At 37.8% G+C, this 11,244-nt stretch overlaps 6 protein-coding genes across 6 annotated transcripts; 4 read left to right on the top strand and 2 right to left on the bottom strand.

The window, feature by feature from the left end:
- Positions 1-152: 152 nt before the first annotated feature.
- On the top strand, positions 153-2,207 carry L201_007175 (UV excision repair protein Rad23; the record flags this gene model as incomplete). Its single annotated transcript, XM_066222886.1, has 13 exons — positions 153-188; positions 269-301; positions 392-464; positions 528-607; positions 671-875; positions 928-1,055; positions 1,123-1,173; positions 1,229-1,243; positions 1,303-1,428; positions 1,488-1,503; positions 1,557-1,690; positions 1,769-1,984; positions 2,097-2,207. The coding sequence occupies 13 exons, from the start codon at positions 153-155 to the stop codon at positions 2,205-2,207; spliced, it is 1,224 nt and encodes a 407-aa protein (XP_066078983.1).
- Positions 2,208-2,847: 640 nt separating this feature from the next.
- On the top strand, positions 2,848-3,848 carry L201_007174 (uncharacterized protein; the record flags this gene model as incomplete). Its single annotated transcript, XM_066222885.1, has 5 exons — positions 2,848-2,932; positions 2,988-3,063; positions 3,167-3,285; positions 3,360-3,737; positions 3,808-3,848. 5 exons carry the CDS (start codon positions 2,848-2,850, stop codon positions 3,846-3,848), a joined length of 699 nt encoding a protein of 232 aa, XP_066078982.1.
- Positions 3,849-3,943: 95 nt separating this feature from the next.
- Positions 3,944-5,136, top strand: L201_007173 (uncharacterized protein; the record flags this gene model as incomplete). The annotated part of the gene is made up of 2 exons (XM_066222884.1): positions 3,944-4,294; positions 4,381-5,136. The coding sequence occupies 2 exons, from the start codon at positions 3,944-3,946 to the stop codon at positions 5,134-5,136; spliced, it is 1,107 nt and encodes a 368-aa protein (XP_066078981.1).
- A 641-nt stretch (positions 5,137-5,777) lies between these two features.
- L201_007172 (uncharacterized protein) lies at positions 5,778-7,044 on the bottom strand (the record flags this gene model as incomplete). Its single annotated transcript, XM_066222883.1, has 5 exons — positions 5,778-6,011; positions 6,087-6,390; positions 6,461-6,540; positions 6,597-6,773; positions 6,880-7,044. 5 exons carry the CDS (start codon positions 7,042-7,044, stop codon positions 5,778-5,780), a joined length of 960 nt encoding a protein of 319 aa, XP_066078980.1.
- Positions 7,045-7,573: 529 nt separating this feature from the next.
- On the top strand, positions 7,574-9,395 carry L201_007171 (ATP-dependent RNA helicase eIF4A; the record flags this gene model as incomplete). Its single annotated transcript, XM_066222882.1, has 6 exons — positions 7,574-7,581; positions 7,898-7,975; positions 8,072-8,252; positions 8,323-8,788; positions 8,853-9,142; positions 9,213-9,395. 6 exons carry the CDS (start codon positions 7,574-7,576, stop codon positions 9,393-9,395), a joined length of 1,206 nt encoding a protein of 401 aa, XP_066078979.1.
- An 858-nt stretch (positions 9,396-10,253) lies between these two features.
- Positions 10,254-11,114, bottom strand: L201_007170 (uncharacterized protein; the record flags this gene model as incomplete). Its single annotated transcript, XM_066222881.1, has 5 exons — positions 10,254-10,529; positions 10,644-10,682; positions 10,808-10,829; positions 10,935-11,007; positions 11,099-11,114. 5 exons carry the CDS (start codon positions 11,112-11,114, stop codon positions 10,254-10,256), a joined length of 426 nt encoding a protein of 141 aa, XP_066078978.1.
- Between the last annotated feature and the right edge of the window lie 130 nt (positions 11,115-11,244).

Genomic DNA, 11,244 nt, shown 5'->3' with positions numbered 1-11,244 from the left:
CATGACGAAGTGGAGAAGGTTCGAATGCGGGGAGGACTTGGTGTCGTTCATGAATGCTTGATAGATAACATCGTTCATCAATATCTCTTTTTACACTGACTCCTTTTCTTCATTCTCTATATCTCTCATAATACCAGATTAGCGAAGTCACAATGGTCAAAATCACCTTCAAGACCGTACAAAATAAGGTTCGTTCTTCACTCGTCTACAAAGTCAATGTGTTCATCAGGCATTTGCCACCTGATTGACGATATTTCGATGAAAATAGCTCTTCACAGTAGATGCTGAAGGATCAGAAACTGTGAGTTAAATTTTTGTACAACATCACAATTTATATCACCTTGTTTTCTTCAAAATTCAAAAGCTGATACAGGTATTTCAAATTTCGTAGGTTGGAGATCTAAAGAAGAAGATCCAAGAAACACAGACCTTTCCTGCCGAAAACCAGAAGTTGATTTACTCAGGTTAGCTCACTCATACGTCTAATCGCAAGACGATATAAGCTGACACTACTTATGTGGTTACAGGTAAAATATTAAACGATGCTGCAACTGTAGAATCTTTGAAGATCAAGGAGAAAGATTTCTTAGTGGTCATGGTATCGAAGGTTAGTTCATTCAGCTATCTTTCTAGCAAAGGCGATTGACAAGCTGTAATTCCTCACTTTTAGCCTAAAGCTGCCCCGGCTGCATCCGCTTCTACACCTGCCCCATCCGCCCCTGCAACCTCAGCTTCAGCGGCTGAAACACCTGCTGCTGCTCCTTCTGCTACCGAATCTGCTCCTCCTGCCGCCTCAGCCGCAGAGACCCCTGCTGCTGCTCCAGCCAGTACAGAAAGTTCAACTGCTGTAGAATCAGGATTAGGTGGATCATTCGGTATGTCCAAAAATATCGAATGAGTGATCCCTTACTCATGAGCTTAATGTAGTTACCGGACCCCAACTCCAAGCTGCTATTGATGGTATGGTAGAAATGGGTTTCGAACGTGATTTAGTGGTTAGAGCTCTAAGAGCAAGTTTCAACAACCCAGATAGAGCCGTAGAATACCTTATGAGTGTATGTTTGGTTTGAATCATATATATCTGGTAAGTATGGGGAATGTACTGATTCAACTGGTCTTAAGGGAAATATCCCACAAGTCGAAGGTATGGGACAACCAGGTGGTGGTCAAGCTGTAAGTCCAAGTAACTTTGATCCCTTTTGCACTATAGCTGACATTGACCTTACAGGCTCAAGCCCCTGCTGTATGTTTATCTTCATACCCACTGTAATTGTGATCAAAGCTGACGAACAACATCGTCAGGCAACTGCTCCTTCCGCTCCCACTGCTGCAGCACAACCAACACAACCCACTCAGCCTACCCCTGCTGCTGCTCAACCTCCAGCTCAGACAACAGGATCAGCCGGAAGTGCTGAAAACCTCTTTGCCGTGAGTTCAACTAAAAATTGTCCATCTTGGGATTCAGCTGATATGTTTTTTGTGTTTAGGCCGCCGAAGCAGCTAGTGAGCTTCCAAAGTTATGTCCATGATCTGTTTTAGCTGACAGACGTTACTAGTGAATCGTGATCGAGGTGTACCTGCTGGTGGTGCTGGCGCTGGTGCTGGTGGACTTGGAGGTGCCCCAGGCCTTGGTGGAGCAGGTGGTGCCGGTGGATTAGCGAATGCCCCTCATATACAGCAAATACGAGAGGTATGTATTGCTCACTTAGCTGTCTTTGAGTGATTCCTTTTTTACGACGGTCAGCTGAAGCAGATTGATTTTAATTAGATGGTTCAACAAAACCCTGCTCTCATCCAACCATTGTTACAGCAAATCGCCGCATCAAACCCTCAACTCGCTCAATTGATAAATGAGAATCCTCAAGCTCTTTATGAGTTACTTGGAGCAGGTGGTGGTGAAGGTGATGAGGAAGATGATGGATTTGGTGGACCTCAAGTTATGCAAGTGAATCTGACACAAGAAGAAGCTGCTGCTGTAGAAAGGGTGAGTCTTAAATGCATACTTTGCTTTATCAATTATGATGATTATGAAGGATTTCCTGGCAATATTGCGGTTACTAAAAAGATGTGTCAATAACATTTGATTTTCTTTACAGCTTGAAGCGCTTGGTTTCGATCGTCAACTCGTTTTACAAGCATATATGCTTTGTGACAAAAACGAAGAACTCGCTGCAAACTTCTTATTCGAAAATGGGGAAGAAGATTAGACTTTACTATAGAACTGAACTGATTGGATCGAAGATGTTTATATGCAATCAACAGAAAGAGCATACAACCCTTATATAAGCTTAGAAATCTAAATAATCCGCCGAAACTAGCCAATAATGTATTATGATGCGACATGATACTTGTGTATGGTCATCTTTGCTTGCTTGGCCAGACCATTGGAAAATGAACGCTTGGATCCAGTGCCTCAAGGAACGTTCGGTCATTCGGTACATCTGTCACTATGATACCAGAACATCTTTCTCGACTACGGGCACCGTTTCATTCGTTTAACAACAATGACTAATGTGCACTCACAATTCGGAGTGCAAGGTCTATTTGATCAGGACGAGAACCTTCGAAGGTCAACATCAATCCATTTTAACTTTGTTTTCCATTATCCTAGCTTACTTGTCTAATATTAATTTATAAGTGCTAATAATCAGAATACGCTGGTCGTAAATTTTACTCATATTACACACTCGTTATTCACACGCTCATTTCTCACGAGGTGATCAGCTTAACTTGGCATCATCGCGACTGCATATCGATTTAAAGGTCTTAGAAAAATTGACTTGATTTTAGCATTATCGGCAAGCAGCAAAAGATATGACAAACTATTGAAATAGCAATTATGCAGAAATGTCAAAGCTGTCAATGGATGACTTTTGCTTGTCGACCATAGTAACTATCAGATGTCAAGGTCTGAGTGGTTTGCAAAGTATTGGTAAGTCTTTCCCCCTCAGACGATCCTCGACGTTATTTACAATATCAACGTATAGTCTTATTCATATTGAGCGGGTCTCAAGCTTTACTTCTACCTATATTGTTCGTAACGATATGGAAAATACCAAATTCGTGAGTTTGCCCAAATAAAGTTCTGCCTTTTATTTCATCGACAGGAAGTATACAACGTTCCCATTCACTAATCATTATGACCAATATTATTTCTCCTGCCTAGAACGTTAATTCTTCTTTCTGTTGAGATAATATTTTTTGTAGCTTTTTCATCTTGGGATTTAGCTGTAAACTTGATGTTACATGGGTTAGATGACTATCGAACTGAAAGTACAGCTTTAGGTGAGTAATCAAGACTGTTTCTCAAGTACAAGCTTCATCCTCTTCTAACTTTACAATAACTCGAAAATGATTAGGTATAATCTCACCACTTCCCAATTTATTCCTACAACTCTGTCTCACTTCGTACTTTCTTTCAATTCGATCTTCTCTACCTACAATATATGAGACTAAATTATCAATTACGATATTTGGCGGTATAATTGCACCTTTAATACCTATATCATTGATAGCCAATACATTACCTTCATTCATTTCACTCCGATATTACAAATTATCAGCATCAGAGGTGATATTCACTAGATTTACAAATCAATCTGATAAGAATTTATTCATTATTTCGGTTGATATTGGATTGATCACTTCGATTATCTATATCATCATTATAGCTTTTGTGTCTTTCTCACAAAAAGCAATAGGAAAGCAGAAGAAGATCATATGTATATTGGTATCAAGTATGATTCTAGTTGTTGTAGAACTAGGTTTATCTTTTACCAAACATTCATTCACGATTATCTTAATCAGGAGGATTATCAGATTGGTATCTAGATTTTCCCTGGTTATAGGATTGATCTCGTTCTATCGAAAAGAGGTAAGATCAAATAAACCTATGATCAAGTTAGGTAAAGACAAAAAAAGTAGAGTCAGAGGGAGAGAAACAATGACAACTTTCGGGACACCACCTTCAACATATTTACTAAATATACCTTCTCAACCTCAACCTGAACCTCAAAATATGGCTATGAAAAGAAAACCTTCTACTCGTACAGCTAAAAGAGATAAACAGCGTTTCTGTGGTAGTGGTAGTACAAATACGAATAGATTACAAATTGGTAGTCCTGTTGAAGGAAGTTTTCAGAAATTAGAAATGAATATAAATCATATTGATTTTATGCATGATTCAAGATTTGGTTTTGGGATTGTAGGTAATCAATCATCTACTTTAGGTAAACCAGGTATCATTATCATAGGAAATTCTAAAAAACCTGTTGATAAGGTTATCGTCAAAAATGTAAGTCCATTGTTATACGTTACCTACCAAGACTCAATTTCGCTAATCATGCAATACATCTTTGGTCTGTTACTATAAACATATAGCCAAAAAAGAAAGCTCCAGTCTTATCATTTAATTCATCAACATTTAGTAAATCTTCTTTGGACGCTTTGGTTTCTGATATTCATCGCAAATCGACCTATACAAAGAATACGTCTCATGAGGTGATTCCACCGGAAAGTGTGATTTCGAGAGCAGAGAGGAAGAATGTGGACCCAATCTATCGATCATCAAGAAGAAATAGTCTTACATTCAAACAAGAGGAGAGAACAGTTCAACAATCATCGGTAATTGGATCCGCAACAAATGATGTGCATCAATCTTCTCGATCTGAATCTACTTATCAACGACCCACTCGCAACAGATCCGGTATAGATAAGGAAAGAGGAATCTGGTATTCTGCTAATACAATTACATTCCCACCAAAATCTGTGGCATCCAGTTCCAACAACTCTCAAGCCTATTCACAAAATTCTAGCTCAATTTCAAGACCGACATTACCAACTAGGAAATCAATTAATCCAGCTGAAGCTATTTATCCTTCAGTTTCAGAAGATTACGATACAGTTTCTGATCCAAGTTCTGTTACACCTACGGCTCAAACATATACTTTCAACGGACCAAAAAGTAGTATGAAAAATCTCATCATAAAGGATAATCGAAGTAATTCTATTTCACCTAATTATTCGAATTCAACATATACTAGAAGTATACAAACACATTCTGTAATGCCATCTTATTCGACTACAACTACACAAAGTACAAAAGAAACAACAAATACTGAAAACTTAACCAATTGAATCTCCTTCACCACCTTCATCTGTATCTGTAGCAAGTACAAAAAAGGAATCTTCATTCAGATCTGATATTAGACAAGATTCGTTAAATTCTTATCACTCAACAAATTCATATTACTCGAATATGACTACTAAGACTGCTGATAGTGGTAATAGTCAATTCAAGCAAAAACATGAAATCCGACAATCTGAACTAAATAAAGTATACAAAAGTTTAGACAAATTACACAGGGAAACTGGGTTTAGCGGTAATTTTGGATTTGATGGTTGTTCTGATATAATCTTAGAAGACGATGATAATATCAACTTATCGATTTACCGGAGTCAGTTTGATCGAACCTACTTATGATACTTCAGCTTCCGTGAACCAATTCCACACGGTTAATGGTGGTAGAAGGAATTATGGGGGAATGATATAGAGAACATATGAAATAGGAGTTTGGTTGATGGTTTGAGTCCTTGATAAGATCATCCATATTTAGTGATGTAGTATGAATTATATTATCTTTAAATTTCACAACTACGATATAACGGGTATACATTCTCCAATTAGCAGCCATGTAGCGGTATACATGACATGATTACATATATAGCCCGTAAAAATAGGAGAAGTCTTCGGATAATGGTTGTATCTCGGTCTTAAGCTAATCTAAATCGTCTCCACCTTGATTATCCCATCGTTCACCCTCATCCTCATCCTCGTCATCATCATCATCACCGTCCTCAATCTCAACCTCATTCTCATCTTGGCTATTCTCATCATCGTCCGTCTCTGATAGACGATCTTCATCATCTGTACGCTGATCACTCTTTTCCTCATTATTGTCATCAGAATCATCGTCACTATCATCGTTATCCTTTTGATTGGGGTTATCAATCTAAAATACCATAATTATCAAAAAAAAAAACGATTTAGCTAAAAATCGTGCTGGATGTATCTCCAGCTGACTCACGAGCGAGATGAATTGTTTAGCCACTTCATCATTTTGATTAATCTCCACAGCCTTTATGAACCATCCTTTCGCATTTCTTAGTCCAGCTGTATCAGGTGGTTGATGACTTGACATGGGAGGAGGTGAAGATGAAGATGAGATTGACGAAAATCTACGATTTCTCCCACGGATTTGCGACTGATCATTATTGTCGTTCACTCCTGGTTCCATTCTCAAGCTGGCAGGCTGAGCCAAGTAAAAAGCTAGTAAACCAGCATAGGTATGTAATGGGCCAGACAACAAATAAGGATATGAAGAGAGATATCTATAATCATGCAATTAATTCAACAGCTTTTCGTTTGATCCAAAGCGGGAACTGAGTAACAACAGCTTACGTTTCAAGTTGATCATAAGCATGTCTGTATTGACCTGATTTGATCAGATTCAGAACAAGCGCATGGAGCAAAGAAGGTTTCTATAATAATATAGTCAGTGGAGGAATCGCGATGGCAGTAATATCCGACAACTAACATCTTCTTCTCTTGCTGAAACTCTTAAGGTATTCAACCATCTTTCAATATCTCTACTTTCACTACTTTGAGTAAAAGATGATGTTTGTGTAGAACCATCGATTTCGTTATTTGATGTTGATAACAGTAATAAACCCCAATACCAACGTGATTTCCAATTGACTTCACGACATCTTACCTATCATATGGTATTTGATCAGCTGCGGTTTCCTACTTAGCCAAGATTGTGATAGCTGATTGAAGGATATATGCCAAAGTATATCTGTGAAAATATATCCACTTACAAGGATTGACCAAGCTCTTTTAGCTCTAACTAAATCATCTTTCAATAAACTAAAATATAATAAATCAATTAAATTTTGGATCCATTTCTTTCTTATTGAACTTTTTGAGTTTATAGATATTGTTATATCATTTGGTTGTATATTTAGTAAGTTGTTAAGAGGCATTCGATATGATCATTTACATCTCATGTCGAGTTGTCGAGTGATATTACCAACAACAATACGAGTAACAGTTGAAAATCAAAAAAAAGGTCAAAATACGTCGCGATACAAAGAGAATCTGAAGATGTGAACATTACAAATTAAAAAAGAACAATAACGTTAAATTGAATGCCACTTTCCCATAATTCCTAATATTACCGATAGTTATATCAATTATGCCTCTATTCTCCTTTCAACTTTTTATTGATTTGCCGCTCATATAGCAATTACAACAACTATACCAACCCACGCGCCTTTTACTACCCTACTACCCTACTACCCTACTACAATCAATTTTTCATTTTCGTTGCCTGTTCCTATACAAAATTTTTACCTCTTTTTCTCTTCTTTTTTCTACTATCATCAATCTACCTTCGGGTTTCATTATAAAACAAAACTACAACACCACTCCCAAAAAACGCCAAAAGATCACTTTGTCAGCAAATTAGCTAGGCGAAGTATCAACCAAGAAAAAAGAAACTACTTATACATCATGTCCGAGTAAGTTCTGAAACAGATTGACTTGATTGATTACTCTAGTTACAAGGGAAGTTGGTATGAGCGAGAAATGAATCAGGGTTGGATCATGAACAAGTTAAAAAGAAGCAGGTCCATTAGTAAATTAGCGAGAGTTACATCGAGCCCAGTGAACAATTGTGGATAGATCACAGACAATCAAGGAATGCGTTATTAAGATAAGGAAGATGGACATGGTGGCAAAGGCGTCTTTTATTATTGGGGGACTGGGAGAACAGCGGCAAAACTCAATATACTATGAAACATTATACTGACTCACCCCTCTTTATTTGTCCTACAGCGTTAAAGCTGAGACCGAAGGTGGTCTTCAAATGAACGGTGATCTCATCGAATCCAACTGGAACCAAGTTGTTGACAAGTAAGTTATTCTGATTTCAGTATTGGCCAATAGTACCGATGAAAGGAGTCCGCTCCATTTAAAGGAAAGAACAAACTAATGAATGAAAAACCACAGCTTCGACAACATGGACCTTAAAGGTGATCTCCTTAGAGGTGTTTACGCTTACGGTTTCGAAAGACCTTCCGCTATCCAACAAAGAGCTATTATGCCAATCATCACCGGCCGAGACTGTATTGCTCAAGCTCAATCAGGTACCGGTAAAACCGCTACCTTTTCCATCTCTATTCTCCAAAGAGTGAGTTGCACCTAGCACGATAATGTCTTTTTCCACTTTATTGACGCGATTTGCTTGCCCTGTTGTGTAGATCGACACAACCGTTAAAAAGACTCAAGCTCTTATTCTTGCCCCAACCAGAGAACTTGCTCAACAAATCCAAAAAGTCGTTATCGCCCTTGGTGATTACCTTAACGTAGACTGTCACGCTTGTGTCGGTGGTACTGCCGTTAGAGAAGATATGGCTAAACTTGCTGAAGGTCCACACGTTGTTGTCGGTACCCCAGGTAGAGTTTTCGATATGATCAACAGAGGTGCTCTTAAATCTGATGCCGTCAAGATGTTCTGTCTTGATGAAGCCGATGAAATGCTTTCAACTGGTTTCAAAGACTCCATCTACGATATCTTCCAACTTTTACCAGCTGAAACTCAAGTTGTCCTCCTTTCAGCTACTATGCCACCTGAAGTCTTAGATGTCACCAAGAAATTCATGAGAGATCCTATCAGAATTCTCGTAAAGAAAGATGAACTTACCCTTGAAGGTATCAGACAATTCTGTGAGTAAATAGTATAGCTATTCCTTCTCAGGTATAATTGGCTAATCTACCTATCTTTGCTTAGACATTGCCGTCGAGAAAGAAGAATGGAAACTCGATACCCTCTGTGATCTTTACGAAACCGTCACTATCACTCAAGCCGTTATCTTCTGTTCTACCCGAAGAAAGGTTGACTGGTTAACCCAAAAACTCCACGAAAGAGAATTCACCGTCTCAGCCATGCACGGTGATATGGACCAAGCTCAACGAGAAGTCATCATGAAAGAATTCAGATCAGGTTCTTCAAGAGTTCTCATCGCCACCGATTTACTTGCCAGAGGTATCGATGTTCAACAAGTTTCTTTGGTTATCAACGTGAGTTAAATCATCTCACAGATATAAAAGTGTCTATGGACGGATTACTGATGGCTCTTTTGTTATGTAGTACGATCTCCCAGCTTCCAAAGAAAACTACATTCACAGAATTGGTAGAGGTGGTCGATTCGGTAGAAAAGGTGTAGCAATTAACTTTGTTACCCAAGATGACGTTAAAATGCTTAGAGAAATTGAGACTTACTATAACACCCAAGTTGATGAGATGCCTCTCAACGTTGCTGATCTTATTTAATTTGTTTAATTATATATATCTCTTCGTTTTTTTCTAAAATTAAATTAATAGATCTTCGTAACCCTTTCCTTCCATTCCATCGAAATTATAGAATTTTTCCTAGCATTTTTTTCTAACAATTTGCCTCCTTTCCAAACAAAAACAAAAATGTTACATCTTAATCTTAGTTGGTTAAATCGTCGTAGAGGTAAAAGACCAAAACGATTATGTGGTGGTAGATTAGCTTTAGTTGAAGAAACTACATTATTTGAATTACAAGATAATCGTTTTTCTCCTTCTTCTTTAATTATATAAATATATATGATGATGCTGCATGATATCTTATATTCTGAAATACACAATTGTACTACAACGATAACCTTACATGATTGCTATTCCAGATCGCATCTACCCTTCATAATTGTTATCTCACAGGATGATGAGATCACACACTCATGCAAACGTCGGCAGAGGGATACTATCTAACGATTCAATCAAACTTTGTCGTACAGGCATAAACTGTCGTATTTACCTATATATCAGTAAATCATAGCTCATTCGGCAAAATCGACTGTATCTGTTCATTGATAACGAAGTACAAAAAGATATAGCGTACAGTGCAATTGATTGTAATCTCTTGTAACAGAAGAATGCATACAGTATATGTATAAGTGAAAAAATGGTAATCTGGGAGTGGTGAAATGCTTTGCGATTATATATACATTAGTTTTACTGTACGAGGCGACTTGATCTATATCACCAAGCTAATATCTTGATTTCAAAGTAGATATCAACACATCCTTCCCTCCTGTTCCTACTGACACCAAACGGTCTGCTCAATCCACCACTTTTCCACTGCCTTGCAACTGTATATCTAGGCTATACTAATCTTTCAGTATTCCCTGTCTGCACACTAGCATCATTACTGCTACTTTTTGGCCAACTCCAACTTGTTGTTGTACTTGTCGGTATACTCTGATTAATGAGTTGAGATTGTTCAGAAGTGGATGTTATAGGTTGAGGTTGTACACCACCTTCAGCATTAATTTCTTCTTGTGTAATTTGATCAACTGATCTACCAGTTTTTTTAGCTATTCTTTCAGCTTTCATTCTAGCTAATTCTTCTTTTATACCTGTATGTGTACGTGGTGGTTGCTATTTTGAAAATTAAACAAGAATATCGGTTAGCTGTTAGTAAAAGGTACAGAATAGATGATACTCTCGAAAGTTGGCAAGAAAGGACGCTTGTGATGAAACTATATAACTTACGTAGGTCGATTCATATGGTGGCCATAAGATTTCTTTATACTATAAACAAGTTCCAAACAAAAGTGATATTAGTATCAACATTACTCTGCCCTTTTCGGATTCTCAAGTGGTGTGTGTTGTCCAATCTATCGTTCGCGGTTGATTCAAGTAAAGACTTAACATACAGGTTGAACATAAGTGTCGTACCTGTAAAAATATACCGAAATTAGTAATCTTACTCTTAGTCCACAACAGAATGTTCAAGTATCACGCCAAAAGCAGTGAGTGCATTAATCCCTAGCCTTCACTCACCATTCTGGATCACCAAACTTTACCATTGTATAAATTGGGAAGAATAGATAGAAACCGAATTTAAAAATTTCAACTAAAGAATCACAGATCACAATCGAATTAGCCTGAATAGAACGATCTCCTTTTCATTGTTGAGAAATAGTGATATTTATGATCATACGTACGATTTGGACCTGCCATCTTGTATGACTGTTACTTTTGTATAATTTCAGATCAAGTGGTAAGTATAGGTCTAAGAGTCAGAAATATCCATGAAATCTGATCTTGCGATCCTTTGCTTCGTGAGCAGATACGAGTAATTCCGGTCACC

Source organism: Kwoniella dendrophila, chromosome 10 (genome assembly GCF_036810415.1).
Source record: "Kwoniella dendrophila CBS 6074 chromosome 10, complete sequence".
NCBI classification, from domain to species: domain Eukaryota; kingdom Fungi; phylum Basidiomycota; class Tremellomycetes; order Tremellales; family Cryptococcaceae; genus Kwoniella; species Kwoniella dendrophila.
This window is presented reverse-complemented; position numbering and strand designations above follow the sequence as displayed.